This window comes from Triticum aestivum, chromosome 6B (genome assembly GCF_018294505.1).
Source record: "Triticum aestivum cultivar Chinese Spring chromosome 6B, IWGSC CS RefSeq v2.1, whole genome shotgun sequence".
NCBI lineage: Eukaryota > Viridiplantae > Streptophyta > Magnoliopsida > Poales > Poaceae > Triticum > Triticum aestivum.
The window spans coordinates 717383611-717402662 of record NC_057810.1 but is presented as its reverse complement, the minus strand read 5'-3'; the positions used below and the strand labels follow the sequence as shown (position 1 = coordinate 717402662).

Here is a 19052-nt window from a genome sequence, read left to right as displayed (position 1 = left end):
TTGAGGCCGACCACCCACCGGTCTTGGATGGCATTGCTGCACGGTTGTGGGTCGGCTATCGGAGAGCACGAAGGGGCCATGATAGAGAGGGGGGAGTGTGGTGTGAATGCGAGTGTGCGGTGACTGGAGAGATAGGAGAAGTTATGAGACATCATTCGTCACCCGCGCTTCCCAGCGGCTACAGACAAGAGCAACGGGTCGCTCGAGCTTGGCTTGTAAAAAATGACTGATTTAGCAGTTCTTCCTCAGCCTTGCCCATGATAGCTTTATGTTTCGTGACACCGACAAACGCATGCAGCCCAGCTTACCTAACGCCTGACTTTCGCACTGCGCGGGCTTGGTTGGGCCTCGCACTGGCTTCCAAGCATGCCATAGGCACTTTGGTGGTGGTGGTGGTGTGTGTGGGTGGGGGGGGGGGGGGGTGAGTACATCATGATGTTCAAGGGTGCATGGCTGCAACTGCAATGGTGCTATATTCACAATCTTGCATAGGGTAATATGATTGCACGTGCGGAGAGAGAGAGAGAGAGAGAGAGAGAGAGAGAGAGAGAGAGAGAGAGAGAGAGAGAGAGAGAGAGAGAGAGAGAGAGAGAGAGAGAGAGAGAGAGAGAGAGAGAGAGAGAGAGAGAGAGAGAGAGAGAGAGAGAGAGAGAGAGAGAGAGATGTTTCTTTTTTCCCATGGTACTAATGTCTTCCCGTAGGCACACGATTCTAATTTAATTTTAATAATCACCCCATAATTTCAAGAGCATGTAAATATTATTTGTAAATTATAATACAAACAGATAATCTACCGTGTAAATATTTTGTGACTTCATTCGATGTTGTGGAATGTAAAAAGAAACGGCCTTATTAATGATTGCACATGTCTCTAATATAATCATCGTATCGATAGCTAACGTTTTTTGGCATCTATGAGAAGATGGATAGCAACCAAAGGATAATAACATAGTGCTTCTCTTCATCGAGATTAGATCTAAGTAATATGGCTATTTGAAAAGATGCCGAATATACTAAGATGGTACTACAGATTATCAATATGACTCGTTGCTGAAATAGAGTGACATAACAATTAATTTTGCATGTTGTTTGTGCAAGTGGAACGAACCCTATGTCAACTCTTTTGATGGTGAAATCTTCATAGTGTTCTTCATAAAAATGTGTATTTTCAATAAATGAATAAATTGTGGAGTGTTAGTTACACCAAACTTACAAAAGCTTCTTTTATGTTTTCTAAAACGGATATTTTTTGTAGAGTGTTAGTTTCACCAAAGTTAAGTTACCTTAGCTACACATTATTTTCTATTAAATCTGCCTTCAGAGGTGAATTGGACATATTAATTACCGTCCGTTTTTACGATCCCTGCCCTCACAGTGATTTGCGTTTTTAACCGTCCGTTTTTACGATCTAGGAGTTTCTTGCCGTCAGATCTTGTCCAAAAAGCGATCTGTCCCGCACTAGCCCAGCTGTCCTCTGGGCTGCTGCTCCAGGGGCCGAAACAAATGCCTCTGATCAATTGGGCCGTCAGCCAGCCCACTCCACCTCCTGGGCTTGGAGGGATCATGTCCATCTGCGGGTGCGAGGAGTTGCTAAAAAAAAACTGCCGATGCGAGGCACACAGAGGAGCCGCCGGTTACCTACGCTCCAAACAGGAGGTGGATCGGTCAGGCGGCGGCGGGGGATCCAGCCGCGCTCGATGCGGGCGATCCATCCTGCCGATGCGCGGGAGACGCTGTGGATCCGTCTAGCCGACTCACCGGAGACGCATCCGATCCTCATGGATCATGGCGGCTGAGATGACGGGCAGCAGGTTAGTGGCGACGAGGGCGGCAAGCGATGTGGAGGAGGAGCGACACCATCGACGGCTGGAGAGTGCGAAGAAAGAGGAGAAGCGCCTGATCCAATCGTCGCAACCCCCCACCTCCATCCGTCCGACGCATCTGCTTAGGAAGAGATGACGATAAGCGCCTAATCCAATCCATGTATACACCGCTGCACCCTCCGGCTGCAACATCTACGATCTCTCCGCGTCCGCGCCTTCCGTCACGGTGAGATTTCATTATGAATTGTTTTATAGGATTCTTACAAGATACAATTATCTTGTTCTACTCCAATTAACTCTTAGACCTTAGTTTGTGTTGCAAACCCTTCCCGGTGAACTCCCTCGGGATACAGAGATTTAGTTAGATGCAATCACTCAGTTCCAAATTAAAGGTCTGTGTTCTTATAGTTACTAAGATAAATAGATATCGGTATAATTGCCCATGTCGTTTGCTTGCTTTTCCTACACATGATTAAAGGTCTACCTAACTGTGGCAGTGAAGTCCTCCTCGAGTGAGCACAACTTCCGCCCAAGCCGCTAATTTCTTGGCTGCAAACCAGTCTGCTTATGATCCAAAGACTTGTGTTTCAAATGGTTTCAGTCTATACCTTCACCCTAGAGATATTGATGCACTTTGTCTCGAGGGAGAAGGTTGCTTTTGATGATACAAAGAGAAAATGGTCGCATCAAAGGGTTGATGATCATGGAGGCCGTGTGATGGCATTGTGATGTGAAGTTACCATTTATCAAGTTTTTAAGTTTCATGCATGTGTGTGTTTTATCATGTGTGGTACTCTGTAACTTAATAAATGTCTTGTGGCTGTGCCTCTTTTATGACTCGTGAGAGAAGTTAGAGTAATAAGAACCTTGTCATTCTTGTTTTGTTGCGATTTGTCATTTGTTAACTTCTGATGATCACTAAAATATCGGCAAGCTGCTGTTTTGATCAGTCATGTTTGTAGCTGATGTGCAGCTGTTCCTAGCTATGAGATGAGTTCTACATTTCCCTTCCTCAGGCTGTTCATTTATTCGGTAAAATTGACTTGCCATCTCTGATCTCTGTTACTACTAATAACAGCTGTATGAAATACACCAAGAAGTTGAGAAAAAAAGTTTGGATGCAAAGATTCAAGAGAATGCAGGATAGCAAGAAGCCAAGAGAAATAAGTTAAGCTTCATGAGCAAGTATGAATCTGAACTGCTGCTGTTTTTATCTTTTCACTAAGTTACAAGTAGATATTACATCATCATGTATTCATAATATGTTAGTACTGAACCCGCAACTGCTGTTCTTTTCCCTGGATCCAAAAGGAGAATAACTGCCTATGAGGCCTAGGAACCAGGCAACCTGCCACCCGTCCGCCCAGCGCCTTCGTTAACCTTGAGTAGGTTGAATTCAGTCAAATGTGAGGCGCCTGAGTCCAGCCTCCCACCGATGTGCATGCATAATTCATGGCACGTGCATATTTGCTTCCTCCCGTCCCACTCTTCTCTCATCCTCTCTACTCCAGCAGCACAACATTTTTCATGATCATGCTCGGGTAGGTTTCCCTGTATTTCTTTTCAGCCCATGTATGATTCATTCTTGCACCAACCAATTAAATACTCCTCATATCCTCTCATCCTCTCATTCCAAAAAATGTACATACTTATGATGTTCTTGCTAGCTAGCGTAGCCTCTGTCGCTGTCCCTGCACCTCCGATAGTATGTGTTAATTTTTACTTGTGATCTAATGGTTGCACGATGCTGATTATCAAGTTTGTCATTAAAATGGTAAAGGAATTCTATCTAAGGTTTGTTTATCTCTATTCCTGTCTTTTTATTTTTGCAATTTAATATTTTATTATACTAAGATTTTTCCATGAAATATTTTTGGTTGCTTGCAGGTGAGCAGAGTGAAGGTATCCTATTTTCATGGTTTAGAGGATTCACACTGTTCACTAAATTGCTGTGTAACAACTTCTGGTTTATCTCTTATTGGAAGTGAATATGCGTACAAGAATCAGTCTTCTGCTATAGTACACTCAATCAACAAAGCGGACTAGAAGGTATGCATGCCCTTTGTCCTATATCTAATACTTGACACTAGAAAATGACTTCACCTATCGAGTATCAACTCTGAAAACTAGATGACCCGTTGCGCCCATGGCGCAAAGGCCGTGTGTAAGTTAATTATTGTGAGAGATTGTATTAATATATTTGTTGCTTCAAAAGAATAACTTATGTACTATATGCAGTGAGCAGATAAGACTGAAAATGGTGCATTAAGTCATGTAGGAAAGTATTATTGACTTTCTGCAGATGTATTTGTTGTTGATGATTGTTTGTAAAATAAACAGGAACGTAATTGATTTTAATTTGTTGCATACACCGTGATTGGAAGATGTTATCACAGGGAAGCTCTAATGAAAGCATTGAAGGAAAAGCATGCATAAAAGGAAGCTTGTTTCTTGAGTCATAGTTTTCAGGAAACAATAGCAGGAGAGGAGTATATATGTATATATAGAATAAGCGGTGAAAAACTGCTTTTGACTCCAGAGAGAACAATATAATCTAAAGGTCATAGATTACATTATGCAGTACTTTTCACCACAGAAGCAGTGGTCTAGAAAGAATAGCAGAAGAAGAGGCATTCACATATATACAGTAAGCGATGATAACCCGCTTCTGAGTACAGAGATAACAACAAAGTTTGAAGATCGTAGACTATATCATACACTACTTTTCAGCATAGGGGCAGCAAGTTAAGACTAAAGCATACACATATCTTGCTTGGAGTACGCCAAAATGCGAAAGATCCTTGTCTGATCGATACGAAACAAAAGGTGCCTGATTTAGTAAGCACAGAAGCATGATGTTCAGGACACATTGACCAAAGCTCACCAGAAACTATTTCTGGTTGCTTCGAGGCGCTGCTCAAACTTCATAGCAATGTAGCGTAGCCTCTGCGTCAGTCCTTCAATGCTTGCCAGCGCTGTTTTCATAACTCCCTTGGTGCTATCCCGCCCTGTCAAATGCCGAGCAGTCGTTGTGTTTTCTATTTGCACAGAATATGAGCTCATATACCTGACAGCGTAGTAGCAGGTTTTGCGCAGCTTCTTGATTGTTTTATTTGATGCAACCAACCATTTGACCAGGTGCTTCACTTGATTTTCAAGCTTCTTGACATGAGTGTAGTGGTAGTCCCTCATTTCTTTGCCATATGCATTTTCCATGTATCTAATAGCTTCAATAGCAGCACTGTCTTCAGCATCTTCATAGCTATCTAAGATTGCACCTGACAGAGAACTTGGAACAAGTGCACCATCGAGCAATTCCAAAGAAGAAATGAAAGTAACTGTCACACGATTCTTTCCGCCTGGGCATATCTTGTGATAATAAGTTGCAGGGGGTAACTTTAGAGCTTGCAGCATCAGGGCAAATATGTGGGCATAAGGAATTACTATCAGATAGTCATTGTCCTGTACAAGCAAAGTAAGGGTTAATTTTTTGTCTGACAAAATAATAGTTGAATCGACAAATGAGGATTTCAATTGGGCATGGTAGTTTGAGTGAGTGTGAGGCTCTGAGTTGTTTTATTTAACTACATAAGAGAAGTTACAAGTAGGCCTGGCATTCTTGTAGGCGCCACTAATTGTGAGGATACATGTGTAGAGTCACACAATTGAAACAATGAAAGAACAGAAGACTGACCAAAGACACCCTTTCCAGAATGCAACACATGAGGAAAACATTGTCCAGGAAACAAATATGGATCGATGGAAAAGGGTATCAAGATGACTGGTGATGTGTTACCATATAGCCCCTCTGTCCGAAAAAGGGGATCTTTTCTTTGTATATGGATCGATGGAACCCTAGAACAGGAGCAGTTCCATTTCAATTTTTGATTCAGATGCCTCTCATTTTTTTGGATGGGCAGAGATAATAAAAATATGAGCTTTAATTATGCATGTATCTTTTATTCACTCTTCCAATAATACAGAAGCAAGGCAAATAAGCCGGCGATGGAGCAAAACTAAAAGCCAAGTTTATAAAGATCAATGAATGAACTACAACTGGTGATTAGAAGATTACATTGGGCGCAGGCGTTGCTGTCCTTGATGCTGCTGATCCTGGGGAACCGTCGTCACAGACGATGCCAATGTTCATGTCTTCCATTGTGAGATTTTTGATCTGAGATTGAAGAGGGATAGTGCAGCGAGGAGAAAGCAGAGGAAGCAGGGAATCGAAAAGGAAAAGACGAATTACCTCTTTCTGTGGTAGGGATCGATGGATTGTTGGTGGAGCCGTCGGTCGGCAGAGAGAGGAACCAGGGATTTGTCGATCGGGGATTTAGGTCAAAAAGTGTGCTCCTGCAGTAGTTATATATACGGTCGAGAGGGACGGTAAAACCTGGATGGGCTGGATTTATATGGGCTTTTATAACTCTTTATCATGGGCTTGTCCCCGTGTTTCTAACTCCTGATTTTGTATTTGGCTTTGATTTGGCTGGTTATATGTACGTACGTGTATATTGAGTAGCAGAGTACGAAAAATATCAATTATAGCTGTTATAGGTAGTGGGTTAAGTGTCTGTGGATAGACGCAGCATTTTTTCCCAAGAAGCAAAATACACACGGGTGTCAAGGAAGTGCAAAGTATATCACTATGTATTCTTAATTTGATTATTGAAGGCTTTGTAAGGTTAAAATATTCTGTTTTCATACTAAGTGTTCGGTGTTTCGATAGAAGATTTTTTTGTGCTTACTAAAGGAGTGTTATTCTTAATTTAAGTGTTACCTAATGAATTTTATAAAGGCCGGTAATCGAGCTTAAAATTGAATAAAAGAATGAGAAGGACGAGCACATAGACATAAACTTGAGAAAACAGATATGTCAGTAGAATACTTTCAGATATGTCAATACAATAATCTTAATCCCCATCAACAACATATCAGATAGATTTACATCCTCGAACCTGCACCAATCCAGAAATTAAATGAACATTGTTTAAAGAAGAAAACATATGTAAGACCTGAAGATAGACAGAGAGAGAGAGAGAGGCAGAGAATGTCACTGTGTTAGGAGATCACCTTGTTCTTCACCAAGCTCTTCCTCAAGATTCATCCTTTTCTCTTTTTTCTCAGATCTGCACATTATGTGTTTAGAAAAAATATAAATCAAGAAATCAAAATAAGATTATCAGAGAACTCTGATAGGAAGGATGACAAGGTTTACCTGGCAGAGGAAGATTAATCCTCTTCTCTCTTTTCTCATACGGGCAACCTAAACTCGGGACAGAGGACGAGCGGCCAACACCCTGCTCATACATGGCTTACGACGGGCCTGTCCGCCACGCCGCTGGTCTTCTCGCCGGCCACGGACTCCATCTCGAGCAGCTGGTGGACGATGGAGGTGCGCAAGATCACCTCCATCGCACTTGCGTCCCGCGTCGTCCGCCTCGAGGCGGAGGCCGTGGGGCTCCGCGTGCAGCTCGCTCCGGGCGCCTGAGGGGGAGCCGGCCAGGGCCGACGACGACCCCGCCACCGCCGCCACGGCGGGAGGGGACTGGACCAGGGACCCCTTGGCGGCCCCGGGGCTCCCATGCTGCGACGAGGGCCTCCGCTTCTTGGCCGCGAAGAATTGGGGAGGGGCGGATCCGGCAGGGGCTTAGGGCTTGGAGGCAGGAGGCAGGAGGGCGGCGGCGGCGGGACGAGGGTCGCGGGGGCTAGGTCGCGGGTCGAGGGGGAGAGAGAGGCGAGGCAGGAGGGCGGCGCGAGTGCGGGAGGAGCAGCGGCTAGGTCTTCTCCACGGGAGCGGCTCCCTTTTATACGCCCGGATGCAAAATGACGAAAATGCCCTCAGCGGGGCATGAAAATAACAGGCGGTGGCACGAGCGATTTAAAGGGGACGTGGCTAGCTTCGTCGTGATTACCACTCGTTGCTGGAGCCGTTGGCCACAATACAGTTCACCGTGGTCAGCATCCATGTGTGGGAAAAGGGGACCCTTAGAAAAGGGAACCCTAAAATACTGAAAATGACAATAAAGGTTAGTTAGTATATCATTTTATACAATGTCATTGTATGAAACAGAACAAAGTAATTGCAAAGAATTACTGTCATTTTGCCGTCTGTAGCAAATGTTTCCATCATGTGGCACACATAGTACTGATTAGGTGTGGTGGTGCTGTGGATGAGCTTTCGCAGCCTACGAACATTATGGTTGTAGAGCTTAACTGTGTTGCCCCACACAACGTGCCGACTAAACTCATCTAGGTAGTGGATGCCAGGCTTACCTATGTTAAATTATACAAAGTTATACCATTTTGTAGTTGTGATGAGAGTCGTTGGAATGAGAACAGTAATGTAGCTCTTACCGCGGGAATATACTTTCCTGGCTTTAGATTGATTTTTTTGCCTTTGAATTTTTTTCATTGAGCTTGCTTTGTGTGGGTGATGAATATACTTGAATGGTTTATTGTGCTTGTGACATAGCGATTCATCTGTAATGAATAAATAATATCATGCTAAGATAAAATGATGTCTATGATTTGAAACTTGCCAATAGTCATCATAAATATGTTTTTGAGTATTACTCTTGGTAATTCTGCCGCCGATATCTCTGGTTGTGTCTGCCTTCTCTTGTTTAACTGCTGACATCTGAAAAGAAGTAGTAGAATCATTTAGCTGACCTATCTGCATGTGGTTTCAGCTGGCATGTTTAACAGTTATGCATGTGTTTGAATACAGTGTGACCGAGTTATTACTGGACATAATTTCACAGGCTGTACGAAATTGCGAGTGTATCAGGAAATGAATAATCTGTTGTTGCTGCATAAATATAGGAGCTGCATGATTTCTTATTCTCCACCAACCGCCTTGTTTGTGTGCCACATGCCTCTGTGGGGTCCTCACACCGCCCTTCCTTTCTCTTATCTCCAGCCAAGAGACACACAGCCACATATTCCCCCAAGCCCCTCCTCCCTTCCTCTGTTCCTCTCTCCCTGATCTGTTGCCTCCCCCAAGCCCCTCTTGCCTCGATCTGCTGCCTCCGTCAAGAGATGCAGCCTGGCCTCCATGCGTGTCCCAAGAGAAAGTGAGGTAGAGGGAGCGGCCCATGGCTGGATTACGCTGCTGCAAAGTTCAGTGGCTCTGCTGCGAGCCCGGGACGGCGGAGGTGAGAGTATGGACCAGGGGCTGACGACGGGATACTGTGGGCGTCGTCGGCCGGGGCTGCAATGGAGCCCGGCACCACGGCGCCCGGAGCTGCAATGGAGCTCTGCCGGGGTTGCAATGGAGCCCGGCACCATGGCGCCCGAGCTGCAATGGAGCTTCGTCGAGGCCGCAATGAAGAGCGGGCGCTACTGCCGGCGGCGTGGCAAGTCGAGCACGGCGACGCTCGCCACCGGTGCTGCAATGAAGTGGACTTTGCTGCCAGCGGCATTGCAATGGAGCAGGTGCTGCTGCGGGCGGCGCAGCAAGTCGAGGATGGCGACGCTCGCCACCAGTGAGGCAATGAAACGAGCGTTGCTGCCAACTGCGCGACAAGTCGAGGACGGCGGCGCTGCAATGAAGCGTCGATGGAGCCACCGAGGTCGGGGCTGCTGCATGTCGAGGGATGCAATACTATGGCGGCCTCGCGTCTCGATGATGTTGTGCTTGTCTGGGTCACAACATCGCTGCTGCTGCGATGTCTTCGGCGCTGGCGCCGTTGGCACGTTGAGCACCTGTTGTAGTCACGTTGGTCACGCACAATCAGAGTCGCGTTTGCTGCTTTGTGCTGGGAGTGGTGGATGCGAGGCCACTGTAAATTGGTGCTACCACGTCAGGCGAGTGGTGGATCCCTGATCCCTACATGCAGTACCAGTTTAGATAGTAATACTGGTTAAATTAACTCACGATCAACTGTTAAAATTTGCCGCTATAAATTAAGGTGAAAGGCCCCTAGAACTGTTTGCCTCGTTCACATAATGAATTCTTTGTGCAGGGAGTTCTAGCGACGCATTATACAAGGAGCTATGGCATGCTTGAGCTAGGCTTTTGATCACAGTGCCTTGCCAAGGTGAAAGGATTTACTACTTTCCAGATAGTTATATGGAACAGGTATGTGTCACTGCATTGATGTTTGCTTTTCTTGATGCCCCATAACTAATGAATGAATTTTGCTACTCAACACAAAAAATAGCTATCTGTGCTATGTGACAATGCTTGCTTCTTGTGTTAAAATGACAATGACTTTGTTTATGCCGAATACTCCATCAGGTATTTAAATAATAATCATCCGGGTATTTAAAGATCGTCCACACACGCATTTAGAACATGTTAGGGTCCTCGTGTGTGCTTCTCTAGTATGGTCATGTATTAGTTAACAGATGAGTATCCATGAGAGGGTACCACTTTACATACAGTGCTTCCAGCCTTGTAGGTCTCACGAGAAGTCCTTTTGCCAAGCTTCACTGCGATGCCTAACTAACTATTTCACAAACATCTTTGTTAGCTAATAAAAGCAATAGTGAAGGTAAATAAACTCATTTTCGCATGTCATGACAAACTGATTTCTTCCAGCTGCCCAAAAAACAGAGTACTAATACACTGAGAGACTGTACAATTGTTCAGACTACTTTACAAATTAATTTCGAAACAAACTAAACATATCCGGATATACACCAGTTGACAGCAAAGAAAATAAATCATCATCTACTAATACTTTACTAAATGAATACATCCATTCACATCTCCAGAATTGTATTATACATACTAACAGTACTTGTTCTTCTCTGAAAGATGTCAAGAAAATACAGTTAGTAGAAAAGTTAGAGGGATTTTGAGCTCTAAACTCCAGTTATCAATACACTTGACTGTCTACCGATCTCCAACCGGTTAATTTATGAATCATCAGATTTACCTATAACGGAGCAATTGTCTATAAGATGTGATTTGCTTGCTTGCATTTCATAGATAAATATGTAAATAAAAATTGACTTGCTTACATACCTGGATATTTACATTCACATACAGAGACAATATATCTTCAATTTCACATATAGGACAAGAATGTATAGTCACAAACTCACAATTCCATGGCAGCAAAAATCTTCAACAATCCGTGAACTCCATAAAACAATGATATTAGAGATCCTTGTTTTGTTGATATATTGACATATAGAGGAAGGAGATGTAGCCAATAGGAGAGGAGAAGCAACCATCAATTGTGCTAATGTCAACAGCAGTTTTGGTAGAAAATAGAAGCTTCAGCTAGAGCCAAGTCATAAACTTACAGTAGATAATTCCAAGAAGTAGGTTATCAGTCCCTTGTGGATTCTTTTCATAAACAATGTTACCATGCTTTGAAGCCTCTCTGTACTTCTTGTGGGCAAATGTGAAGTGCCTCTCTTCATTACCAGCTACAGCCGCTCCTTCAGCTGCAGCCATGGAAATTGTAGCCCAACCAAACACACCCTAAGTAATAGTAAGAAATTTGTTAGAAATAATATGCAACGCATATATAAATAACCAAGATATATGGAAATTCACATGCAGATTTTATTTGATAATAGTTCTTTATCTGAGAAGATACATAATTCCATGTAACCATATTCCTACCACCACATGACATATTATGGTGCCATTTCATTAAAAATCATCGAGATTATTAACAAATGGATGGAAAAGATAAACTATAAAATAAAGTAGCATCTCTATACAGGCATCAAACAAATCACCATGCTGACCTAATAAGCACATACATGTAGCATTAGCACTGAATAGAACATCTGAACATGAATAAACAATGTCATACAATATTAATGCAAGGATGCCATGGACAGACCAAATTGAAAATAGGGCCCATATAAAACCCTCTTTGAAATTCATACTGGTGAACAGTTTGCGGATGCTTACAAATTCATTCAATGAATTATGGTCGAAAGCAGTAAGTTTAAACTATTTTTGTTCTAGCGGGGGATCATAATACACACAAAACACACTACTTGTAGATATACATATTGTATATAGCCATCATCGAGGTTCCAAATTAAATATACCTCTATAATAAGAAAATTAAGAAAAATCCAGCTTCATAGTTTCCATCTTGTCAGCAGCAAGGCTCAGTGTGAAGCAATGGTTTTAGGTAACGGTATGGTTCAAACATTTACTATGTCAATGCTTGTGTCCTATCTCCCATATTTCGACCTTCCAGTAACCAGGAAAGATTATTATTCCAAAACTACCCAAGTGAACATCTTTGTATGCATATATTGAGAAACAAAGATAAATTCCCATAACTACTGGCTTGTTCACACAGGATAAATACTTTTTTCAGTACTTTACCTCGGCAAACATCAAGGGCATTCAGGGATCAGCATCATTCTTAAAGATGCCTCCGTTGCAGTAACCATGACAGGCACCTGCTGGCAAAATATGAACAATTCAAATTTATCTGCATTCGCATGGTTCCATTGTTCAAGATTTAAATACACAAATTTGACAAAGCATGTTGGAGAGCAGGAAACGACTATAGGTTTCTGAGGTCACAAAAAAATCACACCTTAAATAGCATATAGGCTTCAGGCCAGATCTGTTTTCTTTACAAAATTGTCTTGTTGTGTTCATGCAATATTATGCATCTAATCCTAGGCATTTAAGTAACCAAATTACTGTGAATAATGTTTGGACCCATATTTATCAATTCTGATACAGCCAAATCGAAGCCACTGAATCAAGCGGATGCTATGAGCTGCAAAGCTAAAGAGAATATGTTACAACCATTTGTTTATCATCACAAGAGCAACTATTTAACCAGCTCATAATACATCATAATATGTGAATGAGCAGTAATGAATTGGCTAGGCTGCTGCATATTGCAAGCGAAGTCTGCAGAAGATTCAGACCTTACAAAAGGTTGGGATGTCGGGTTGGCCTGAATGCTACATCATCTGTCTGCACCTCCTCTTGTGGTATCCAACTGTAGAAATTTCACCTTGGTCTTCTTCCACTAAGCTAAACTTATTCTTCCTCTCTTCTATGTCAGATCTGCACACATCAAGTTTAAATCCATATATTAGCAAAGTAAAATATAAGTGAGGAAGGAAGTAAGAGGGAGAGAGGAAGAGTGGAGCACCTAGTTCGCCATCACGTCCTTATTTTGGGTCATTCCTGGAGCTCCCCTTGATTGAACCATTCCCAGAGCTCCCGAGCTAGACTCGGCATCAAGTTTGTGCCGAGGGCCAGCGTCCCAGCCGCCGCCCATACACCAGCCGAGTGAGTCGCGATTATGGTGATGCTTCTGAAACACCAAAGTCCTTATTACATATGCATCTTGCTGCAATAAAATGTAGATGATGCCAATTTTCACAAAATGTAGATGGTAATTGGCTACAGTTGACACCATTGATCAGATGTAATTTTGGTACCATGTTCAAAACTAATAAAACAGAGAGGGTAGAACAACCCCCTGCAAAATTATAAAGGAAAAGAAAGACAAGAACAGAGTCAGTCATGAACAAAGCAACAAGGAATCAATAGACCAACATGAAAGAGACTTTCATACAAGAAGAAACAACTGACCCACATATATTTGCTTCCCATAATGCTTGCAAATCGGAGGAACACAAACAAAAGAGATATGAGGAGAGGAGAAGGATGAGCAAGAGGTGATCTGGAGGTACGAGGATAAATCAACCACAACCACGGAGCTCGGGCCTCGCTGCTCCATCCCAGCAGGCCAGAAAGAGAGAGAGAGAGAGAGAGAGAGAGAGAGAGAGAGAGAGAGAGGAAAGAGACCCGCTCACCTGTGGTCGAGCTGCCCTGGCTTGCGGCGTCGGAAGTGTCTGTAGGGCGAACAAGGGCCGGCCTGCTCCTCCCGCAAGTCGACAGTCCCCTTCCATCTTCCGAGCAGCTCCACCCCACCGAGACAAGTGCTGCCACTGCTGCTTCTTTTCCCTGTCGCCGAGTTCTCCATGAATAAAAGGAAGGGGGAGGTGGATCTGCTACGGGAGAGAGGAGGAAGAGGAGGAGGGGAGGTGGATCTGCTACGGGAGAGAGGAGGAAGAGGAGGAGCGGCGGCGGCGACCAGGAGGGAGTAAAAGTGAGGGAGGGGGAAGGCCATGTGCGTGCGTGCGTTAGGTTTTCATCTGCCCAACCCCAGACCCAGCCACTCGCCGACGCCGTGGGCGCGCAACCCGCCCACTGCTTCTTGGCCCCACAAATGAGCGAGCCCACCGGTCATGCAATCTCAGCCAAAGCCTGCGGGTGTAAAAGAGATGGACGGTTGACCAGCCGACAACACGGTAAAACGAGCGACACTAAATCGATCGTGGGGTGGAAAAGGCCTCGCGAGCGCAAGTGCGCTAGAATGGCGGGTAACACAGCAGCGTTTATATGTTAGATAGGGTTTAGTCTAATATCACAGCTAAATCCTTGCCTTCAAGTTGCCTGTAATGTGGTGTATCAATTATTAGTAATCACTCCAATATGAATAAATTGGCTTATTTTCTGGAAACTGCTACTTTGATCAGAAAAATAGATGCTAGAATATCAATGTCCTTGAGAGCATATCCACTTGGGAGTGTTCCTTTCCCATTTTAAAGACTCTTTGTTGATTTTGTTATGTGTCTCCCATTGTATCTCTACTCCTAATGGACGAATTGGTTGAATAGTCCCCCCACTTTCAATCGGTTTATTTTCAACCGGTTTATTTTCAACCGGTTTTTCTTCGTCCCACCTCCCACCAGCCCCTCCCACCGGGTTTTCTCTTTTCTCGTCTGACCGGCAATACCCAACGTATTTATGGTAATCAATTATAATTAATCCACGTATAGTAATAAATCAATCCAGGTATGGTAAGGTCATAACTCAGGAAATTTTGAATATGGTAATTATATGGTAATAAATTTAAATTACCCCAAAGGCTATCAATCCAGGTATGGTAAGGCCATAACTCGGGAATATCGAATATGGTAATAAATTTAAATTACCACCAGGTATGGTAAGGCTATCCACGTATGGTAATAAATCATATAGTAATAAATCATAATTAATCCACGTATAGTAATAAATCAATCCAGGTATGGTAAGGTCATAACTCAGGAAATTTTGAATATGGTAATTATATGGTAATAAATTTAAATTGCCCCAAAGGCTATCAATCCAGGTATGGTAAGGCCATAACTCGGGAAATATCGAATATGGTAATAAATTTAAATTACCACCAGGTATGGTAAGGCTATCGATCCAGGTATGGCACGCCCTCACCTGATCACCTATCACAATCTCCAGCCCCACGCACGCACCAAAGAACCCACCCGGCACCAAACGCAGCTCCTCTCGATCCCCTCGAGTAAACGCCGCTGCCGTCGTGCGATCTTCCTGACACAGACGCCGTCGCCACCTTCTTCCCACCTACGACGTCCCCCACGTCCATGGTGACGGCGCTCGCGTCCTACACTGACCCTCCGCCTCATATAGGTTGGTCGTTGATGGAGTGGGATGTGCCGCTGCGGTTTGGGGAGGCGCAATCACGATCTAGTTGGGATCTCAGTGTGGACTCGTTCTCTGCGATGAAGGATGGCGCTGCCTCCCTGGCAAATGGGATCGGAGGAAGGGGCTCTACGTCGTGAATGTGGGCGAGGCAACGGCCGAAGGCGAGCCCGACGGTGAGCACGGGTGTTCGTCCCATGAAATAGGCGGCCACGGAGGGCGGATCTGAGGCCACCCCAATCGCCGATGGCCCTTCCTCCCATCGCTCATCGCCTCCATTCTCTCTCTCCTCTAAATCTTTGTCGCCCCTGCCTGATTCTGGCCAACGCCATCCGGCTCTCGCATCGACCACCACCAGCACGGCTGCGGACGAGGCGCAACCGCAGACGCCGCCGCCGCCATCCTCATCCACCTGCTCCATCATCCTTCCCAGCCGTCGTCGGGGGCACCCGCCATCCGCGCTCTAGCCCACCCGCTCCCTCCTATCCCCTCCCCCTGCCTGCCAGCCCCGTGATCCATCGCACAGATGGCAGGTACTACAGCGACCTCCTCCCCAGCGGATCCGGCCTCCTCCGATGGAGATCCATCCTGGGCACCGCCTTATTCTCATGCGTGCACTTCTATATCAACGTCTCATTCCACCTCACCTGAGCCTTTACCTTCCCACCTCTGCTTCAGATCCACATCACTTTGCAAGGTATGTGCTTGATTGTTCCGAACTGGATCGATGGATTGTGCAAGGTACTTTGGGTGTCGTCATTGACGGCAATTGTCACGCCATGCTACCATCGGAGGGGTCCCTCATCGATGATTAGGGTCTTCCGAACTGCACGAGCTCCATTGAGAATGATGTTTTTAATTCTGGTTTTGCTTACATGCTTTCTTTGCCTGTATCTACTTAGCTAATGTCTTCTTATAGATAGTAGCTGCTGAAGTGGTGATCAAAGTTGTTCACTATAAGGAAACAACCATGATAACAAAAGTGTATATTCCCTGACCTTTGACCTAAAGTACTTTTTCATTAGAAACTTGCAACAGCCAGGCATTGAAATTAGCAACAGCTTCGTACGTACTGAACTAATTTGCAGCAACACGTACTGAACTAAGTTAGGTTATGCTCATCGTTCCAACATGCTTAGTGATAACCACCTAGCAAGCTGATCAAACATGAAAAAATTGAAGTGCTACTGCTAATCGTACTATTCTGAATGTGAAAAATCTATTTAATTGGCTCTTCTCTAATTGTACACTTGCATAAATCTCAGATCTTGCAAATTACAGTATAACCATAAAAGTCATGCTTTGACTCCTATAGGGCCTTTTGCACTTTAATATGACTAATAATTTGCCTTAATATTATAGATTGTATTACTACCTTTCTAAGTGAATGACATTCAAGAAGGTCATTAAATAAAACCAAGAAATCCTTCTGGTATTAGAGTGTAGGAAAGTTGAGACTATAAAACCAAAAGGTTATATTTACGTTTATTAGAGAAGGTTCTTTACTTTTTATAGGAAAACACAAAATGTTGCGATCTAGAGTCTAGGTGGTGGGCCTCCTTGATCCACTTGGTGGATGAGGGCGACTCCGGTCCTGGCACCCATAGTGCCAGTGATCCAAAAATCATAGGGCCTGGATATAGCTCTAGCAGACGTATGCGGCTTGCGCATCGAGCTTGGTCGTCTCGAGCATGGAGATAGGCGAGTTGTAGACCAAGAGCTGGTACAGAGATAGGCGAGTTGTAGACAAGAGCTGGTGGGCAGCAAGAAACACATGCACACCAAAGAACAAATCTGAGTCACATGCCTACTTCTATTGGTTTCTACAAAGAGCGGCTAGCTTAGATCTTAGACCAGTCGGTCACTGTCGAGGTCGCCAAGGTGATCTTACAGCACCGCCGTGGGGATTTCTCATGATTTTATGTAGGCAAGCCGCAAGCGGTGGTGGTGATTGGCTGGGTGGTGTCGCTGCCTTGGGAAGAGACGAAGTGATGGTAAAAGTAAGCAGGATCCGATGATTCTTCCGTGGGGATAGCCAAAGTCAAGATGTCGACTACAGACTCGTCGCAGACTTGCAGTGAACCTGGATGCGGCGAGCCTGATTTGTGGATCGATGGCGGGTCTTGACTTTGTTAGGCTGGGATTGGATGGTTGCGGAGGGTGGTGTGCTTGGTTGGGTTCCCATGGAAGAATGTGGCCTCCTCGTGGATCTGGTCATGCCCATCCTAGAGAACATTGTGTCCCTAGCTCCCTCGAGGAGCAAGGACAGTGCAAGCGGCAGCAGGGGGTAGGGGTAGATGTGGGGAGGGATGTCGGCGGCTGCTCGAGGTCATCATGATGAAACCCTTGACGTCCCATCTTTATCAATGGAAGTGGAAGAGCACGAAGTCGAGATTGGATAGGAGTTTGAGTTCTTTTTGGCACCGATCGGTTCCCCACTTTAGAGATGTATTTTTTTTGCGTGCGAGCAAACAATGGGTTGATTCTAAAAGGGATAGGCACTTTTCAACAGAAGTGCATGACGGACCAAAAATATGACCTCATTTTATTCGTTTGATAGATATCGTATTATTCGTTGTTGTTCGTTCGGTGAAATTTCCTAATATTTGATTGTTGTGTTTCTAATTAGAGCACCCCATTATCACCCATTATGAGGGGATGATAAATGAAAGATACTGATTATAAATTTTGAAGAGCCCGTGGCAACGCACGGGCGTTATACTAGTTTTGAGTTAGGAAACTATCAAAAGGAAAATCTTGCATAATTTTTCTCATTTAGCAGTGCACTTATGTTTAACTTCGTGTGCACCTAACAATATCATCTCCATGTATTGGAAAGACACTTGGAAACACACATTGGTTTAATATATATGATAGTACCATTGTTTAGTTGCTTCAGCTATTTTATGGAGCATCACTGCTCTGTACTTTGAGAAAAATATTGTTTATGTGATGTCTTCAATTTTGTAAGTGAATGATATGTTTCCAACCAACTGACACTTCACCTTGTAGACTTCCAATCCCAGTGTTTATGAGTAATGAGTAACAGAAGAAACATAATTTCCTTCTGTTTACTCTTGAATGACAAATTAGGTATCAATTTGTTCATGATCAATTTTTGAACAAACAAGGTATTGTGGCTGTCTCTGATGCAGGAGTTGGTAAAGATTCCCGCGGCCACCTGAAGGATGATAAATAAAGGGCTGCTTGGAAGTAGTGACGAAGGGCTGCTTGGAAGTAGTAGGAGCATGTAGTGCTCTGAGTTCAAAACCTACATGTAAGCTTGTACCAAATGATGATGTTGTGTTCTGCGAATGAATTTCTTCAGATTTAATTCACGCCCACCATATGAATGCAACAAATGTGGGATTGAGCCTGATGTGTATATTCCTTATTACAAATATAATATACTACTATATAGATCTACCCAAATATTTATAACATCATCCAAATGGATGGATGCAGTGGGGCTTTCTATCATCTCCTTATTTTATAAAAAATCTTAAATACCTTCTGCTATATTGTCAAATTGGACTGGCGCAGCAACGCGCGCCTTCGATGATCTAGTAAAATTGTAATTTCAGACCATTGACTTTGTCTACGATTAAGACAGTTGGCATCTAATGATGCGGTATGATTAAGCGTTTATTACCGAATAAGAAGCCGCATCTTTCGGGTCAAGAGAGCTTGGCATGAGCCAGCAACGTGGAGGGGTCTAGCTGGATGAATAGTTGACCTGGACCAACTTGGTAGCAGCACGCAACGCGGGGAGA

At 44.1% G+C, this 19052-nt stretch overlaps 1 protein-coding gene and 1 long non-coding RNA gene across 2 annotated transcripts; one reads left to right on the top strand and one right to left on the bottom strand.

The window, feature by feature from the left end:
- Window positions 1–6691: 6691 nt before the first annotated feature.
- LOC123135158 (uncharacterized) lies at window positions 6692–7254 on the bottom strand. Its single transcript, XR_006465834.1, has 3 exons — window positions 7042–7254; window positions 6897–6952; window positions 6692–6781 (listed from the first exon to the last, which is right to left on the bottom strand). It is a non-coding gene; the product is annotated as an uncharacterized lncRNA (long non-coding RNA).
- A 1528-nt stretch (window positions 7255–8782) lies between these two features.
- Window positions 8783–18613, top strand: LOC123139968 (uncharacterized). The gene is made up of 3 exons (XM_044559690.1): window positions 8783–9632; window positions 9791–9906; window positions 18435–18613. The coding sequence occupies exons 1-2, from the start codon at window positions 8881–8883 to the stop codon at window positions 9798–9800; spliced, it is 762 nt and encodes a 253-aa protein (XP_044415625.1). The 5' UTR covers window positions 8783–8880; the 3' UTR covers window positions 9801–9906; window positions 18435–18613.
- The last annotated feature ends 439 nt before the right edge of the window (window positions 18614–19052 follow it).

Coding starts and splice junctions, on each gene's coding strand:
- LOC123139968 (XM_044559690.1), top strand. CDS start 8,881: ATGCGTGTCCCAAGAGAAAGTGAGGTAGAGGGAGCGGCCCATGGCTGG.